The 17,094-nt window shown below is 43.9% G+C and overlaps 2 protein-coding genes across 7 annotated transcripts in view; both read left to right on the plus strand.

The window, feature by feature from the left end:
• The window catches only part of LOC118426274 (F-box/WD repeat-containing protein 8-like), a 48,408-nt gene that overhangs the window by 11,982 nt on the left and 19,332 nt on the right, over positions 1 to 17,094 (plus strand). Inside the window, exons 6-9 of one of the 3 annotated variants that reach the window (XM_035835569.1) lie at positions 974 to 1,173; positions 2,472 to 2,708; positions 3,392 to 3,519; positions 4,609 to 4,720. The exons of 1 other annotated variant lie outside the window; for it this stretch is intronic. In XM_035835569.1, the coding sequence (XP_035691462.1) occupies positions 974 to 1,173; positions 2,472 to 2,708; positions 3,392 to 3,519; positions 4,609 to 4,705 (662 nt within the window). In that variant the 3' untranslated portion in view covers positions 4,706 to 4,720. Of the gene's footprint in view, positions 1 to 973; positions 1,174 to 2,471; positions 2,709 to 3,391; positions 3,520 to 4,608; positions 4,721 to 17,094 lie in introns of those variants that run through there. One more of the 3 variants, XM_035835567.1, reaches the window with a different exon arrangement.
• On the plus strand, positions 4,698 to 8,619 carry LOC118426290 (F-box/WD repeat-containing protein 8-like). 4 transcript variants are annotated; one of them, XR_004832374.1, is made up of 4 exons: positions 4,698 to 4,930; positions 5,576 to 5,692; positions 7,465 to 7,668; positions 7,721 to 8,619. XR_004832374.1 is itself a non-coding variant. In XM_035835592.1 (4 exons), exons 1-3 carry the CDS (start codon positions 4,713 to 4,715, stop codon positions 7,604 to 7,606), a joined length of 477 nt encoding a protein of 158 aa, XP_035691485.1. In that variant the 5' UTR covers positions 4,698 to 4,712; the 3' UTR covers positions 7,607 to 7,623; positions 7,746 to 8,619. The 4 variants fall into 4 exon arrangements, 3 of the variants coding, with proteins under 3 accessions (XP_035691485.1, XP_035691486.1, XP_035691484.1); XM_035835592.1 differs by having other exon boundaries at positions 7,465 to 7,623; positions 7,746 to 8,619; XM_035835593.1 differs by having other exon boundaries at positions 7,465 to 7,598.

Below are 17,094 nucleotides of genomic sequence, written 5' to 3' on the forward strand. Positions count from 1 at the left end.
GAGCAAGATAGCATATTGAAAACTGTGAGGAAGGTCAGAATTTGACTGTCTGCAACGTCTTCGTCAACGCCACCGTCACTGTCGCGTCTTTCGGGAACGGTATGACGATCAAGATGTTTTCATTTTTCTCTTGGCCACAGCAGTTTGTTTTCTTGGTCCTCTGGTGATTTTTCTCAGTAATAAGTCAGCAAGATAACATATTAGAAACTGTGAGGAAGGTCAGAATTTGACTGTCTGCAATGTCTTCCTCTACGCCACTGTCACTGTCGCATCTTTCGGGAACGGTACAACGATTTTAAGATGTATTTTTCTTCTTTAGGCCACAGCAGTTTGATTTCTTGGTCCTTTGGTGATTTTTCTTAGCAAAAAGTGAGCAAGATGGCATATTGAAAACTGTGAAGAAGGTCAGAATTTGACTGTACTGTACTCCCAGTACTCTGTTTTTTTTTTTAATTTTCTCTTCTTCTCTTATAAGTTGCTTGATTTTTTTCTTAACATGGCCAAAAAGAAGAAATTGACCTTTCTTTCACTCTTCTGACTCATTTAACAAACTTATATAATTTTTTCTTTACTCTAAGAAAATTGGCTAGGAATAATGCAAGAAGTAATGCACAGTTCTTTGTCTTGCATAAAATGAAGTTGAAGTAGCAACCTTTCGATCCTAAGAGTCGTCAACCCTAACCACAAGATGACCTTGCCGCCTTTAAGCTGTTTTCACCAGTTTCAGCCTCAATGTTCAAAACCTACAGTACCTTGGCCGCACTTAGGGCAATTACAGTCGTATTGAGGTCACCTGAGTGGCGCTGAATGGCAGCTCGCTCCAGACACTTGCGATTTAGCCCCGCCCATTGTAAGCTCCCTCCAATTCAGCCCCTGGCTGCCAAGAGTGAGTAGTCGGCCCACCCAATAACAAAAACAAGAACAATGTTGGATTTCTGCACCATCATCGTTTTTTTCTTCCCACCACCTCCAGGTGATGTGAGCATCTGGAGTACTGAACATGGAGGCACCCCCCTGCACCACTTCACCCTGGACCAGGGGGGCCCCCCTCAGATCTGCACCTGTCCAGGGGGGGCCGTGGTGGCCTGTGCTCGAGGCTCGGTGGTCAGGGTGGACTCTCCGGACGCTGTGGGGGTCTGGCACTGTCGACAGAACTTCAGCTGTGATAAAAAGGTCAGCAGTAACAGCTGAGGCTCAGCATATACATGTATATATAGAATACAACACGGTGTATCACCCGAGGTACCAGCCTGACCGCGGGTAGGATTTCCCGACAGCTGAAGGCCGGAGGGTGATCCGACCCGCGGGAGGGCTGGGACCGAGTGTGAAATGCACCAGAAGTTGACAAAATGTTGTGTCCTCAAACAAAACATTGTAACAACAGCAATTCTAACGTCCGAATCCGGTATTTGAATTTTCCACCGTGCCGTATTCGGCCCGTTCAAAATAGTTTGATTTACTCGAAGGAAGCCTGTGTGATACAACTTAGAACCCGTGTGATACGGAAAGTATCACACGGTCCGGAACACTCGTATCAAACGTTTTCGCGTCACAGGTATGACATAATGTGTATATTCTCTGTCTTGTCTGTTATTCTCAAGTGTTCAGGCGAGGGTAAGACTACTTGAACATGAATGTGACTGATTGATGATAGACGTCTAGGTGCCTTTGTCCATTTAATAGGTCTTCCTCAGGTTCTTGTCAAGTGACGACCTCATGTCCTTTAGGATTCCCGAATCTGGAAAGACGGATGTTGAATATATGTATACGAGATGCAGTTATACTCACTGTCTGGTCAACTGGCTACCAATTAATACTGCTATTTGTTGAATTTAGTTATCTGGGTAATTGGGACATATTTTAAAAGTAAGAACTCAGCAAGATGTCATGATGAGGTCATGGGTTGGAAAACTTGAATCTGACTACAAGGTATCTTGACCACGGTTCTAGCCGTCCTTCAGTCCTTTGAAGGAATTTTGCAGCTGGGGACAGAAACAAATTTGCCCATTCCGTCCTCTGTGATGGACAAAAATCTATATGTAAAGTCAGTAAAGATATAAAAAAACTGTCTTTTTGTGTAATTTTTCACCAAAACAGATGAACAGCTTACTCTACCAGCAAAATCTACACCGCAAAATGCAGGAAATTGGGTTTCAGAGGGTCTAGATTTCAAAATTTTTCAGGGGAGTATGCCCCCGGATCCCCTTAGGAACGTTATGCCTACGGCTCGAAGTCTTTTTATTTCAGATCCAAAATCGAGGGGATTGAAAATGATTTCAGGCTGGCTACAACCCTGATCTTGACTCCCTGAAACTGTGTGTACCAAGGTTCAGACTTCCCCTCAGACCATGTCAATCCTTCAGTGTATGAGAGTGAACAGATTGAACTACATGTAGCAGGTCATTGATATGCCTGTTAGATGAATGGGACTTTGTGTTCCTGACTCAAAACGATCCTTCACATCTCCTCAGGTGTCACACCTGACTCTAGTACAGAAGGGCGGGCCTCCAAATAAGGCGCTGTCCGACCACCTGGTTGTCATGGCGACAGACTACGACGTGTACGCGTACCGCCCCCACCGCCTGCCGGAGGAGCGACACAGGTTTCACTCTCTGTACGGCGCCGTGGTGGCGAGTCTGGACGCCACGTCGGAACGGGCAGCCGTCGCTTCCACCTGCTTCGGCGTCTCCCTGGAGGACGTCTTCAAGGTGGCGTCACTTTCTCTTTCTTTTTCACTTTCGTTTTCACTTTCGTTTTCATGGGAAATCTGGACTCCACAGCGGAATGGGCAGCAGTCGCCTATGCTAACATGATTTACATTTGAGTGACATTTGCTTCAAGTTAGTTAGTCGGTCGTTCAACCAGTTTTTATAGTTAGCTGTACTTGTATTTGATTATTCTGCTAGTTCATTCTAGTGATGCTGAAGAATACTGATGGATGTCACTCGAAACGTTCGGAAGTAAATATCTGTTATTTATCCAGTTCTAGAGATTGAATTATATTTGAATGACCTTATAAATATAGTAACAGTTACAGTACTGTACAGTTTGTTCTCTCTGGCACATCTGTTGGAAGATTTAGCTCAACCGTTTACTGGGCTCCAATTTATTAGAACCCTTAAAGTCAAACTGCCAAGCCCGGATATATCCGGCACACCTATACATACCCTGTGTGCTGTGCCCGGATATATCTGGGATAGCTTATGGCAGCGCACGAACCCTAGAAGTGAGGGACTTCAGCTTTGTTCGGGGGTTCTTTTTGGAGGTCAGCGGCCAACCCAGGCACTGATAGCATTTCATGGGGCTGAAACTCTGGCAGTTTAACGGTTATTACAACACTTTCGCTTTCTCCCATCTGAGGTCACCTTCTACTTTCCCTTTCTCCCCCCAGGTGCAGTGCTACTGTCTGGACACGGGGAAACAGCTGACCAGTCTGCGGGGTCACCGGGGTCAGGTCACCTGCATGGACCTGCGGAACAGTCCACCCAACATGCTGGTCACGGGGGCCGAGGATAAAAGGTGAGGAAGTTTTGAATAAGAAGTACAATAAGTTTTGTTCCAATATATATTCAAAAGATTCTGTCTTCCTTCTACCTTTGATTCACTCCTTACATCATCACGCTTCCGGCAGAACAGTCCACCCAGCATGCTCGTCACGGGGGCCAAATATAAAGGCAAGGAAAAAATAAGACTTAGTTAGGCCACACTGAGTTGATTGTATGGCATATTAACTCATACTGTTTTTTCTCATACATGTGAGTGCTTTTAGCACAGAAAGCTGTATGCACCATTTGTTAAAGTCTTTGATACAACTCATCAAATGCAAGTCAAACTCTTGGACACTGTTACCAGTTAATAGCCCCAGATTGTGCCGCTAATGGCCGGCTCACAGTCAGCACTCTAATTTGGGAACAAGTTTTATCACCCTTTTACTGGATGCAACAGTCGACATCAATAGTCCCACTCACATGCACTATCATCGTCACAGTAATCAAGTACAGAGCTATAACATGTGGCATGAACCACATATGGTAATTGCAGTAGATAGCTTGTCATCCATGGAATTTGGAGTTGGCATGATTATTGCAGTGGATAGCATTAGCTGGAGTATGGCCAAGAAATGTGTATAGTATTACATGTTATAATGGAAAATGATTTGCATATATTGTCTTTGAGTATTGTGATACAGTAGAAGCTGTGTAATTGCACACCCAATTTGCCAGCTTATTCTGTGCAATTATCCGGGTGGTGCAATAATGCAAAGTTATCCAGTTGGACTGTACCACCCTTGATTTTGGGATTCCGTGCAATTAACAGAGGTGTGCGGTTATTATCCGTGGCTTCTACAGTATCTGATAGGATATAGAATATAGGAATTGAGTTTATTCATATACTGCAGCAAATGATCATCACATGATCATCACATGTCTAACACATGACCATCACAATCATGTTCTCCAGGGTGCAAGTGTTTGACCTGCAACCTGCTTAGAATGCAGTTAGCGACACAACCTGGACACATGATCATCACATGTTTAACACATAGTCATCACATGATCATCACATGATCATCACATGTCTAACACATGATCATCACATGTTCTCCAGGGTGCGAGTGTTTGACCTGCGGACGCCCCAGCCGGTGCTGAACCAGTACGCCCACCCGCTGGGCGTGTCGTGTGTGCAGTACATGATCAACACATGATCATCACATGATCATCACATGTCTTACACATGACCATCACATGTTCTCCAGGGTGCGAGTGTTCGACCTGCGGACGCCCCAGCCGGTGCTGAACCAGTACGCCCACCCGCTGGGCGTGTCGTGTGTGCAGATGGACGACTGGAAGGTGGTGAGCGGCGGACGGGAGGGTGCGCTGTGTGTGTGGGACATGCGCAGGCAGAACAAGCTCTGGGAGATGAAGCCAAGGTGTGTGTGAGCCAAGGTGTGTGTGAGCGTGTGTGAATGTGTATGTGCGCACGAGTGTGTGCATGTGCGCGTGTGCGCGCGTGTGTGCGTGTGTGTGTCCTTGTGACTGTGTGTGGTATGTGTGTGTGTGTGTGTGGTGTGTGTGTGTGTGTCCTTGTGTGTGTGTGTGTGTGTGTGTGTCCTTGTGTGTGTGTGTGTGTGTGTGTGCATGAGTGTGTGTTTGCTTGTGTGTGTGTAAGTGTGCGCATGTGTGTGCGTGTGTGTGCGCATGTGTGCGCGCGTGTGAGCGAGTGTAAAGGTGGTGAGCGGCGGACAGGAGGGTGCGCTGTGTGTCTGGGACCTGCGCATGCAGAACAAACTGTGGGAGATGAAGCCAAGGTGAGAGAGAGAGAAAGTGTGTGTGTGTGTGTGTGACATTGTGTGCGTGCCTGTGTGTGTGTTTACGTGTGTCTATGTGTGTAGTACGTGTGTAGTACGTGTGTGTATCCCGACTGTACTTGGCCGAAACACAAGCTGTAGGTCAGCCACATTTGTCTTCATTTGTAGCTAAACTAAAAAAAAAGAATCATGCTTGATACTTGAGCTGAGCATGACTGCTTTAACCTAATTTTTCCTGACTTGTGATTTTTGTTTGTCCCCCTGCAGTAAGGTCCACCCGATCCAGTACTGCCGGTTCGGAGGCCCCCACCTCATCGCGGCTTGTTACCCGACACCCTCCTGCAGCCGGGAGGACCTGATGGACCAGTACAGGCACCAGCCAGAGTAGGTCTTGACTCTTCTTTCTTCCTTCACATCGATGTTTGTAGCTTTTATATCCACTCACACTAGGAAGGACCAGTTATTGTAGTAGGGAGGACCTGATGGACCAGTACAGGCACCAGCTAGAGTAGGACTGTACTCTTTTTCTGTCAATTCCATGTCTTTGATTCTGTAGCCTGTACATTGTAATTACACTGTAAGGTTTGATCCACTCACACTGGGAAGGACTGGTACTGTATATAGTAGAGGGGAGCTGATGGATCAGTACAGGCATCAGCCAGAGTAGGGCTAGCCTCTTCTTCTACCAATTCCACGTCCTTTATTCTGTAGCCTGTACACTGTAAGGTTTGGTCCACTCACACTGGGAAGGACTGGTACTGCAGTAGAGGGGAGCTGATGGATCAGTACAGGCATCAGCCAGAGTAGGACTAGCTTCTTCTTCTAGCAATTCCACGTCTTTGATTCTGTAGCCTGTACACTGTAAGGTTTGGTCCACTGACACTGGGAAAGACCAGTACAGGCATCAGCCAGAGTAGGGCTCGATTATTCTTTCTCTTGAGGCTTCTGCTGTCATCTTTGTTAATATGGCGTATACACTCACGGTACAGTACAGGCATCAGCCAGAGTAGGGCTAGCTTCTTCTTTCTTCCTTCACATGTTTGTAGCCTTATTTATGTACAGTAAGGTTTGTTCCGCTCACACTGGGAAGGATCAGTACAGGAAACAGCCAGGGTAAGGCTCGACTCTTTCCGTTGAGGCGACTGCCTTCATTTTTGTTAAGATAGCCTATACACAGTACAACAGCCAGAGTAGGTCTCGATTCTTGTTTCCTCTATCGCCTTCACATCTCCGTGAAGAATCTGTAGTCTATATACTGTTATACTGTGTTGGTCCACTCACACCGCAATGGACCCCTACTGTAGTACAGGCACCAGCCAGAGTGCTACCCTACTCCGGAGCTCTTCAACCCATCACACATCAAAGTCAGAAATATGATAAAAACACAGAGTTGAAAATTTAGACTACAGTTCTCATTCTACTTGACCTTGATGATTACTGGTTGACCTTACAGCGAGTCTTGATTTCAATATTGGAATATGATGCAAGATGTAAAAGTATGATCAAAACACACACGGAAAAAAGTCAGCTTTGACATATTACCCACAATGCACCATTCTGCGCATGTGCAGTCCGTACTGGGAGTCGTCTTATTCCTGCCCGCCATGTTTGTTTTTCTGACGCAGTATCAAAGGTCAGATCAACGTGTACGACTTCAAATATATAAATCACTTGCAACCTTTTGGCTGAATGGCAATTCATTAAAATTTTTTTCAAAACTCTTTCTAAAATACAACATAACATCATTGTCATCTATCAATGAAACAGTGATTATAACGTTAACAGTTTTTGGCAAAAAATTTATGAAATCTAAGATTGACAACATCTATGATAGGACGTTGCTTCTTGTTTCCTTGCAGTGTCAAAGGTCGGATCAACGTGTACATATTACCCACAATGCACCACACTGAGCATGCGCAGTTCATACTGTGATTCGTCTTATTCCTGACCGCCATGTTTGTTTTCTCCGACGCAGTGTCAAACTGCGTCGGAGAAAACAAACGGATCAGTGTGTACGATTTCTCCGTAGCAACTGTTCTGTCTCGTCTTGGTGATTCACTGCAAATCACCCGGATGGAGGCCTGGCTAACCTCTATTTCATATCATGCTTATTTCATCTTATTCCTGACCACCATGTTTGTTTTTTTCTGATGCAGTGTCAAAGGTCGGATCAACGTGTACGATTTCTCGGTGGACCAGACGACTCAAGACGTTCCCGACATCTGCAAGGCTGACTACGACGAACCCGAGGGGTACAACTACAACATCAGCCTCGCCATGCCGTACGACGCAGTCTGACAGCTGTCAATCATAGCACAGTCTGACAGCTGTCAATCATAGCCTCGCCATGCCGTATGACGCAGTCTGACAGCTGTCAATCATAGCACAGTCTAACAGCTGTCAATCATAGCACAGTCTGACAGCTGTCAATCATAGCCTCGCCATGCCGTACGACGCAGTCTGACAGCTGTCAATCATAGCCTCGCCATGCCGTATGACGCAGTCTGACAGCTGTCAATCATAGCCTCGTCATGCCGACACGAACCCGAGGGGTACAACTACAACATCAGCCTCGCCATGCCGTACGACACAGTCTGACAGCTGTCAATCATAGCACAGTCTGACAGCTGTCAATCATAGCCTCGCCAGGCAGTACAATGCAGTCTGATACCTGTCAACGATAGCCTCGCCATGCCATATGACACAGTCTGACAGCTGTCAATCATAGCACAGTCTGACAGCTGTCAATCATAGCACAGTCTGACAGCTGTCAATCATAGTCTCGCCATGCCGTACGACGCAGTCTGACACCTGTGAATCATAGCCTTGCCATGCCATATGACGCAGTCTGACAGCTGTCAATCAAAGATCAATTTTTGATAGCATAATAAGAAGCCTTAGTAATATGAATATACCATCTTCTCGAAATGAAAGCCAGTTACACTTTTATGATTTGGTAGATGAAATTTCCCAAACTGTTTTAAATTCGAAGTGACCAAAATTGAACAGGTTATCCCTGTTGATATTATGTTGGTATTATGAATTTAGATTTCGGTCTACATTTTTAGTACCGGGAATATGTGAAATATTCTTCAGGGATTTTTGTAAAGACAGTAACTTAGCTCGACATGTACAGTTGCTGTAAATAACTTATGGACTCAAAGACGTCTCTCCCTAATTGAGGGGTCAAAGTTGACAGGAAGTTTCAATCTTCTGACCTCAGCGATGGGTCAAAGTCACCCATAAGTTGTGAAAACTGTATCCATGCATGTTTTATATAATTAATCTTGTAAATAAAATGTGAACAGAGCTGTAGTCAAATGATAATTGTTGATAGCATATCGTGTAAAGGGTATATCTTTATATATAAGATTATATATACATTGAAGTGTTTGAATGTACAGAGACAATTCCCACCAAACCTGGGAATGAATGAACTGCATGTTAAGTCATGTGGTGTGGCAGCATTTTTTTGCTGGATTTTTTTTTGCCCTCGCACATTTTTGGGGTCTCCAGAGGATGTCATCCATAAAATTAAGTGGACTTATGGATCCATTCTTGAAGAAGGCGCAAGAAAGAAGAAAGGAGGTTTGTGTTGGCATGTGGCAGCAGACACGTCAAGGGACCAGAGCTCTCTCCGTCTGGCAGACTGGTCCATACTACCTGTTATGGTAAGTAAACTTTCTTGACAAGACTTCAAGTACAAAAAAAATATATTTTCTACGGTCTACTGATTTTTCTTGTTGAAGGAAGTGGTAGAAAAGTCCATATTTTTTGTAAATCTTCCACAAATATGACATATTCTGGACAACCAGTTATGATAGTAACGTCAGTAGTTGGTATCTTCCTCATGTAGGAAAGGTGCCCGATTATTTGGCTGCAGAACTGCAGCATCGTGTGCTAGCATTGGTCCCCATGGATCAAAAGCGACCCCTATTATCCAGTTGAAATACTGCAGCAGTGTGGCGATCGAATACTGCAATAATATCAGTAACCGCTAGATGTCTATGTGACCGTACGTCGTGGTTACTTGAGAACAACCAATGACAACTTTCGAAGATGATGACGTAGACGGTGGTTTCCATGGATACCGCCGAAGATCAACAAACATGGCGGCTGCCAACGTGATTGACCAAAGTCATAAAGACGACGCTGCCCAGCATCACATTTTACGCGTGATTTTGTTTTCGTTTATGAATTAATGCGTTCAACAAAGGATCTTACTTCTGTTTTTCTGGACTTAAAATGGATTCTCTGTGACTAGTTTGGAACTTATCGTCGGAGATAACTGCAGCGGACCAAGGACATGTCATTGATGAGCAGAGTAGAGAGACTATGTTTTTAGCTGAGTATGTCAGTTGTCTGTAGAGAATTATATATCAAAAGTTTTCATTCTCTTTGAAAATTATCCACGACGGTAAGAAAACAATTTCTATTGCTAAATGATCACGGGTTTCGTTTCCGGACATCTTGATTTGTACCAGAATTGTAATTAACTTAAACTGGTAACGTTACTTTTACCAATTTGAAAGAAAGGATTCATGTCGGCTATTCTTTGAATTTACCGGCGTTCGTGGGTATACCTAACAGCATTTGGAAAGGAAAAAAAGGAATTTATGAATAAACAGAGATCTAAATAAACAAACAAACAGACAGAAACACCGTTGCATTTGTTCAAGGTCTTCTTGTCTCACAAATATGAAATTCATTCAAGTTTCGCCGTGCTACATGTAGCTTGGATGCCAGTTGTTTTTAATTAGCTTTCGTACGCTCTCAAGGCCACGTGGTAGCCCTTCGCCTGTCTTAATTTCCGCAATCTCAAAGGACGGAAATTTGGAAATACTCTCGTTTTAAGCAGCTACTTTTCTGGAGGAGGCCAAAAACTTGCCCCAGGGAATTTTCCATTTTACAACCAAACAGGAGTCAAAAGTAGATTATAATTCTGTTCATGCCCAACCGCACAGCTTAGTGTCTTGTAAATGTGCGCACTAAAATGTACTATAGAATGGATTTAAACATTTGTATCTGTAAAAGCTGTCTTTTGTTTCATTTATTTTTTTTTTAATCACCCCTATTGCTTTATAAACTGTTCTATCCAAGATGGCGGTGAGAAAAAGTTCTCGAAGTTGGCTCCGAAAGTTGACGGAAGTTTTCTGCTGACAACCACTAAAAAGTAAGTACATATCCCGTCTGTCGACTGTTCAGGGTTTCAAGATCCACCAGATAACTTATAAATGTGATTTGTCGGCAAGATCGTGTTGAAAAATGGATTAGAAAACAAGAGTCTGACCAACGTAATCTAACGTAACGGTACTTGTTGTACTTTGCACTTTGGACTAAAGGTACGTTGGCGCAAACCTAGAGTTCCACGATCTCATACCTTCACCTAATGATATTTATTGACCTTTACAACTTGCGTATTTTGTATGTTTCCCACTGATTGTGCACATAAGGTCCTTCATTGTGTAAATTACATCATTTATGATCTTTGTTCAATGAACAGATACAAAGTAGGAAAGTTTATCTAGGCCTAGGAAAAAAAATGTTGTGTTTCCTGTTTCAGTCCTAAAAAATTTAGGGTCGGTAGGTAGGGATTATCTTTTTTTTTTTTTTTTTTTCACTTTGGTCAAAACTCAAGTGATACAATACAGTGAACATCACAGCAGGGTACTCCCCATAATTTTTTAGCATAGTGGAGGGCTGGCAAAAGTAACCCAAAGCGACGCGCATTGCCGGTGCGAGGGGCGAATGAGGAAGCTCTAGCATGTTCACTGTTTTAAGAACAAATGGAGACCATTTTCTGCAACTTCAGCTTTCATTCCACTCTAAATTCATGTACAACACAACCTAGGAGGCAAAAGGAAATATCCAACGCCATATGACAATAATGCTTCTGGAGTAATGTTGTTGGCTTTGACTATCTTCATCCTCTGGTTCAGGAAAAGAAAATGTAGGCGGAGGGCACAATTCAACCCTGCCACGTGTGTAAGGAAACAAGCTTACCCTCATAATAGGGTATTAAGACCTCCCCCCCAAAAATGATTTGAAAAAAAAAAATTGGGCATAGGTTCCCCGCTATGACCCCATACCGGGGGCCAACGGTGCCTTCAGGTCATGCATTTCCTACCTTGAACTTGAGGCAAGTATCCATAGGTGTTGAGAATATTGGGCAAAAACCTTCTTTAATACTTAGTTTTCCTTTTTGTCCCTTCAGTCTTTTCAACTAATGTTAATTTGAATGAAAAATAAATGACTAAACATTATTTTTATTAGCAAGTGTCAAAATAAGATCTTAATCAGGTGAAGGTAACAGTATATATATATATAGAAATTCCTGGAAAAAGGACATCATATACTAATAAAGTACATTTTCTGTTTTTCCCGCCAAAATATCACATGATATCTTCAACAACCAATCAGACTTTAGAGATGCCAGTAGCTCATTAATATGTAATTAGCAATGGCTGCCGGGTTGAAATGTAAACAGCTTGTCATGCAGACTGTTTTGTCCGCGAATTTCTGCGTTTTTTTAGCGGTTTTGGGACTACAATCTCATACCAAAGGTGAAGCAAAACCTCACACAATATTTCTATGGGTATGATTCCTAAAATGACAAGGTTATTTGTCTGCTGTATTGCCCGTTTTGTAAGCTAAAAGTTCCGGAATTTTCGTCCTCTATGATTACTGCAAAAATGCCCCCGACTGTTTTGTCTGTGCTTTTAGTAGTTTGAGGACTTTTAAACACAACTCAAAAGTCACAAAAAAGTACAGACGATATTGCCATGGGTATGGTGATTAAAGGTTATGAACTGGTCACTTTTCTACTGCGATCCGACTTTGATTCCGGTTCCCGAATGTTTACGGTGGCGATGACGGTGAGCTGATTATTTTACGGAAAACATACAGTCTTCTAATGATTTTCTGACAAGTTGATTGTAACAGGGACAGTTAGCACTGTTTTCATGAAAATGGGCTCCTTTGCAATGACATAGGGTGTCAAATGTATGTCTTCCAGCCGTCCACCCAAAAAAAAAGTCTAGGGTCGGCATGTTTTTCTAGGGTCGGTCGGGAAACAGGAAACACAACATTTTTTTTCCTAGGCCCTATTGATAACAAAGAAGGTTGTTTTAGCATTTCCTCATTAATGCAAATCTACTCTACTCTTTCATAACCCCAAGAGCAGAAGTTCTACCAGTAATTATCACAGCATGTCCAGAACACGAGATATGAAACCAGAATTTCTGCTGCAGTACTGTACAACGTCCCCAGGAGGTCCATAATCAAATTTGTCCTTTTTGCTGACACTTACCTTTAAGTAATATGTACAAGATACAAGAGTTCTGTAAAGGGTTGTGGTGCTTTGCCCATTGTCATCTCCCAAGTAAACATACTTATGTTTGTTTGTTTTTTGCCGCAAAATCCATCCGGTATGTTCGTTATTTAAAGGTGCACGTGTATGTAACCAAACATAGATTACATAGACGCGGAAGACATTTGCATAATCAGACAATTTCTTGGAGATATGACATCTCTGAACACTTGTTTCAGTATTGTTTTTTGATGGATAGCATAACTCAAGAAGTCTTGGAAGTTAAATGGATTATTTGATAATTGGTATGTAAATTTTTGCCCCCTGATACCTAATATTAAGCTTCTGCAGCAGAACATCAGGTTTTAATACTGTAAAGGCATTCAAGTTTGGGGGGATTTAATTTCCCGGTAGCGGGAAAAAGGACTTTTCGCGGTGGTTTTAAGTTCGCAGTAGCACCATGCACTGTAGTCTCTTACTGCCATGGAAAAATGTTTGCGGTGGTTTTAAGTTCGCGGTGAAGCGGCCATCGCAAAAACCACAAACATCAAACCACCGCGAAAGTTTCTGCATTTACAGTATCTTGTGTTCTAGACATGCTGTGGTCCTGAGTGGGGCTGAGAGATTTGGTGCAGGTTTTAGCCCCCTTGCGGATTTTTTGGGACACGCCTGGCTGGTTCTGTTTTAGACTTTGAAAGAGAATAACATGAACAAGAAGGGTTTTTATAATTTTTGATATCTTACTGAAGTGTTGTTGATATGATTTGATAATAATTAATCATTGTATCCCCACACCTTTCTTTGTTTAGGTAAGACTGATACCTTGGAGCAGACATAGTTTCTATGCCCACCTGTCTGTTACAGGTACCGCTACAACATACCTGACACACACCTGTCTGTTTCAGGTGCTGTTACCTCATACCTGACACACACCTGTATTTTCAGGTGCTGTTATTACATACCTGACACACACCTGTCTGTTACAGGTACCGCTGCAACATACCTGACACACACCTGTCTGTTTCAGGTGCTGTAACCACATACCTGACATACACCTGTGTCTGTTTCAGGTGCTGTTACCACATACCTGACACACACCTGTCTGTTTCAGGTGCTGTTTCCTCATACCTAACACACATCGGTCTGTTTCAGGTGTTGTTACCACATACCTGACACACACCTGTCTGTTGCAGGTGCTGTTACCACATACCTGACACACCTGTCTGTTTCAGGTGTTGTTACTTCATACCTGACAAACACCTTTCTGTTTCAGGTGCTGTTACCACATACCTGACACACCTGTCTGTTTCAGGTGTTGTTACGTAATACCTGACACACACCTGTCTATTTCAGGTGTTGTTACCACATACCTGACACACACCTGTCTGTTTCAGGTGTTGTTACCACATACCTGACACACACCTGTCTGTTTCAGGTGTTGTTACCACATACCTGACACACACCTGTCTGTTTCAGGTGCTGTTACCACATACCTGACACACACCTGTCTGTTTCAGGTGTTGTTACCACATACCTGACACACACCTGTCTGTTTCAGGTGCTGTTACCACATACCTGACACACACCTGTCTGTTTTAGGTGCTGTTACCACATACCTGACACACCTGTCTGTTTCAGGAGCTGTTACCACATACCTGACACACACCTGTCTGTTTCAGGTTCTGTTACCTCATACCTGACACACACCTGTCTGTTTCAGGTGTTGTTACCACATACCTGACACACACCTGTCTGTTTCAGGTGCTGTTACCACATACCTGACACACACCTGTCTGTTTCAGGTGTTGTTACCACATACCTGACACACACCTGTCTGTTTCAGGTGCTGTTACCACATACCTGACACACACCTGTCTGTTTCAGGTGCTGTTACCACATACCTGACACACACCTGTCTGTTTTAGGTGCTGCTACAACATACCTGACACATACCTGTCTGTTTTAGGTGCTGTTACCACATACCTGACACACACCTGTCTATTTCAGGTGCTGTTCCCTTATACCTGACATACATCTGTGTCTGTTTCAGATGCTTTTACCACATACCTGACACACACCTGTCTATTCCAGGTGCTGTTCCCTCATACCTAACACGCACCTGTCTGTTTCAGGTGCTGTTACCACATACCTGACACACACCTTTCTGTTTCAGGTGCTGCTACCTCATACCTGACACACACCTGCCTGTTTCAGGTGCTGTTACCTCATACCTGACACACACCTGTCTGTTCCAGGTACTGTTACCTCATACCTTACACACATCTGTCTGTTTCAGGAGCTGTTACCACATACCTGACACACACCTGTCTGTTTCAGGTGCTGTTACCACATACCTGACACACACCTGTCTGTTTTAGGTGCTGTTACCACATACCTGACACACAGCCGTCTGTTTCAGGTGCTGTTACCTCATACCTGACACACACCTGTCTGCTCCAGGTACTGTTACCTCATACCTTACACACATCTGTCTGTTTCAGGAGCTGTTACGTAATACCTGACACACACCTGTCTATTTCAGGTGTTGTTACCACATACCTGACACACACCTGTCTGTTTCAGGTGTTGTTACCACATACCTGACACACACCTGTCTGTTTCAGGTGTTGTTACCACATACCTGACACACACCTGTCTGTTTCAGGTGCTGTTACCACATACCTGACACACACCTGTCTGTTTCAGGTGTTGTTACCACATACCTGACACACACCTGTCTGTTTCAGGTGCTGTTACCACATACCTGACACACACCTGTCTGTTTCAGGTGCTGTTACCACATACCTGACACACACCTGTCTGTTTTAGGTGCTGCTACAACATACCTGACACATACCTGTCTGTTTTAGGTGCTGTTACCACATACCTGACACACACCTGTCTATTCCAGGTGCTGTTCCCTTATACCTGACATACATCTGTGTCTGTTTCAGATGCTTTTACCACATACCTGACACACACCTGTCTGTTTCAGGTGTTGTTACGTAATACCTGACACACACCTGTCTATTTCAGGTGTTGTTACCACATACCTGACACACACCTGTCTGTTTAAGTTGTTGTTACCACATACCTGACACACACCTGTCTGTTTCAGGTGCTGTTACCACATACCTGACACACACCTGTCTATTTCAGGTGTTGTTACCACATACCTGACACACACCTGTCTGTTTCAGGTGCTGTTACCACATACCTGACACACACCTGTCTATTTCAGGTGCTGTTACCACATACCTGACACACACCTGTGTCTGTTTCAGGTGATGTTACCTCATACCTGACACACATCTGTCTGTTTCAGGTGCTGTTTCCTCATACCTAACACACACCTGTGTCTGTTTCAGGTGCTGTTACCACATACCTGACACACCCCTGTCTGTTTCAGGTGTTGTTACTTCATACCTGACAAACACCTGTCTGTTTCAGGTGCTGTTACCACATACCTGACAAACACCTGTCTGTTTCAGGTGTTGTTACGTAATACCTGACACACACCTGTCTATTTCAGGTGTTGTTACCACATACCTGACACACACCTGTCTGTTTCAGGTGTTGTTACCACATACCTGACACACACCTGTCTGTTTCAGGTGTTGTTACCACATACCTGACACACACCTGTCTGTTTCAGGTGCTGTTACCACATACCTGACACACACCTGTCTGTTTCAGGTGTTGTTACCACATACCTGACACACACCTGTCTGTTTCAGGTGCTGTTACCACATACCTGACACACACCTGTCTGTTTCAGGTGCTGTTACCACATACCTGACACACACCTGTCTGTCTCAGGTGTTGTTACCACATACCTGACACACACCTGTCTGTTTCAGGTGCTGTTACCACATACCTGACACACACCTGTCTGTTTCAGGTGCTGTTACCACATACCTGACACACACCTGTCTGTTTTAGGTGCTGCTACAACATACCTGACACATACCTGTCTGTTTTAGGTGCTGTTACCACATACCTGACACACACCTGTCTATTCCAGGTGCTGTTCCCTTATACCTGACATACATCTGTGTCTGTTTCAGATGCTTTTACCACATACCTGACACACACCTGTCTATTCCAGGTGCTGTTCCCTCATACCTAACACGCACCTGTCTGTTTCAGGTGCTGTTACCACATACCTGACACACACCTTTCTGTTTCAGGTGCTGCTACCTCATACCTGACACACACCTGCCTGTTTCAGGTGCTGTTACCTCATACCTGACACACACCTGTCTGTTCCAGGTACTGTTACCTCATACCTTACACACATCTGTCTGTTTCAGGAGCTGTTACCACATACCTGACACACACCTGTCTGTTTCAGGTGCTGTTACCACATACCTGACACACACCTGTCTGTTTTAGGTGCTGTTACCACATACCTGACACACAGCCGTCTGTTTCAGGTGCTGTTACCTCATACCTGACACACACCTGTCTGTTCCAG

The sequence above is a fragment of the Branchiostoma floridae genome, chromosome 11, assembly GCF_000003815.2.
Source record: "Branchiostoma floridae strain S238N-H82 chromosome 11, Bfl_VNyyK, whole genome shotgun sequence".
In the NCBI taxonomy this organism is placed as follows: Eukaryota; Metazoa; Chordata; class Leptocardii; order Amphioxiformes; family Branchiostomatidae; genus Branchiostoma; species Branchiostoma floridae.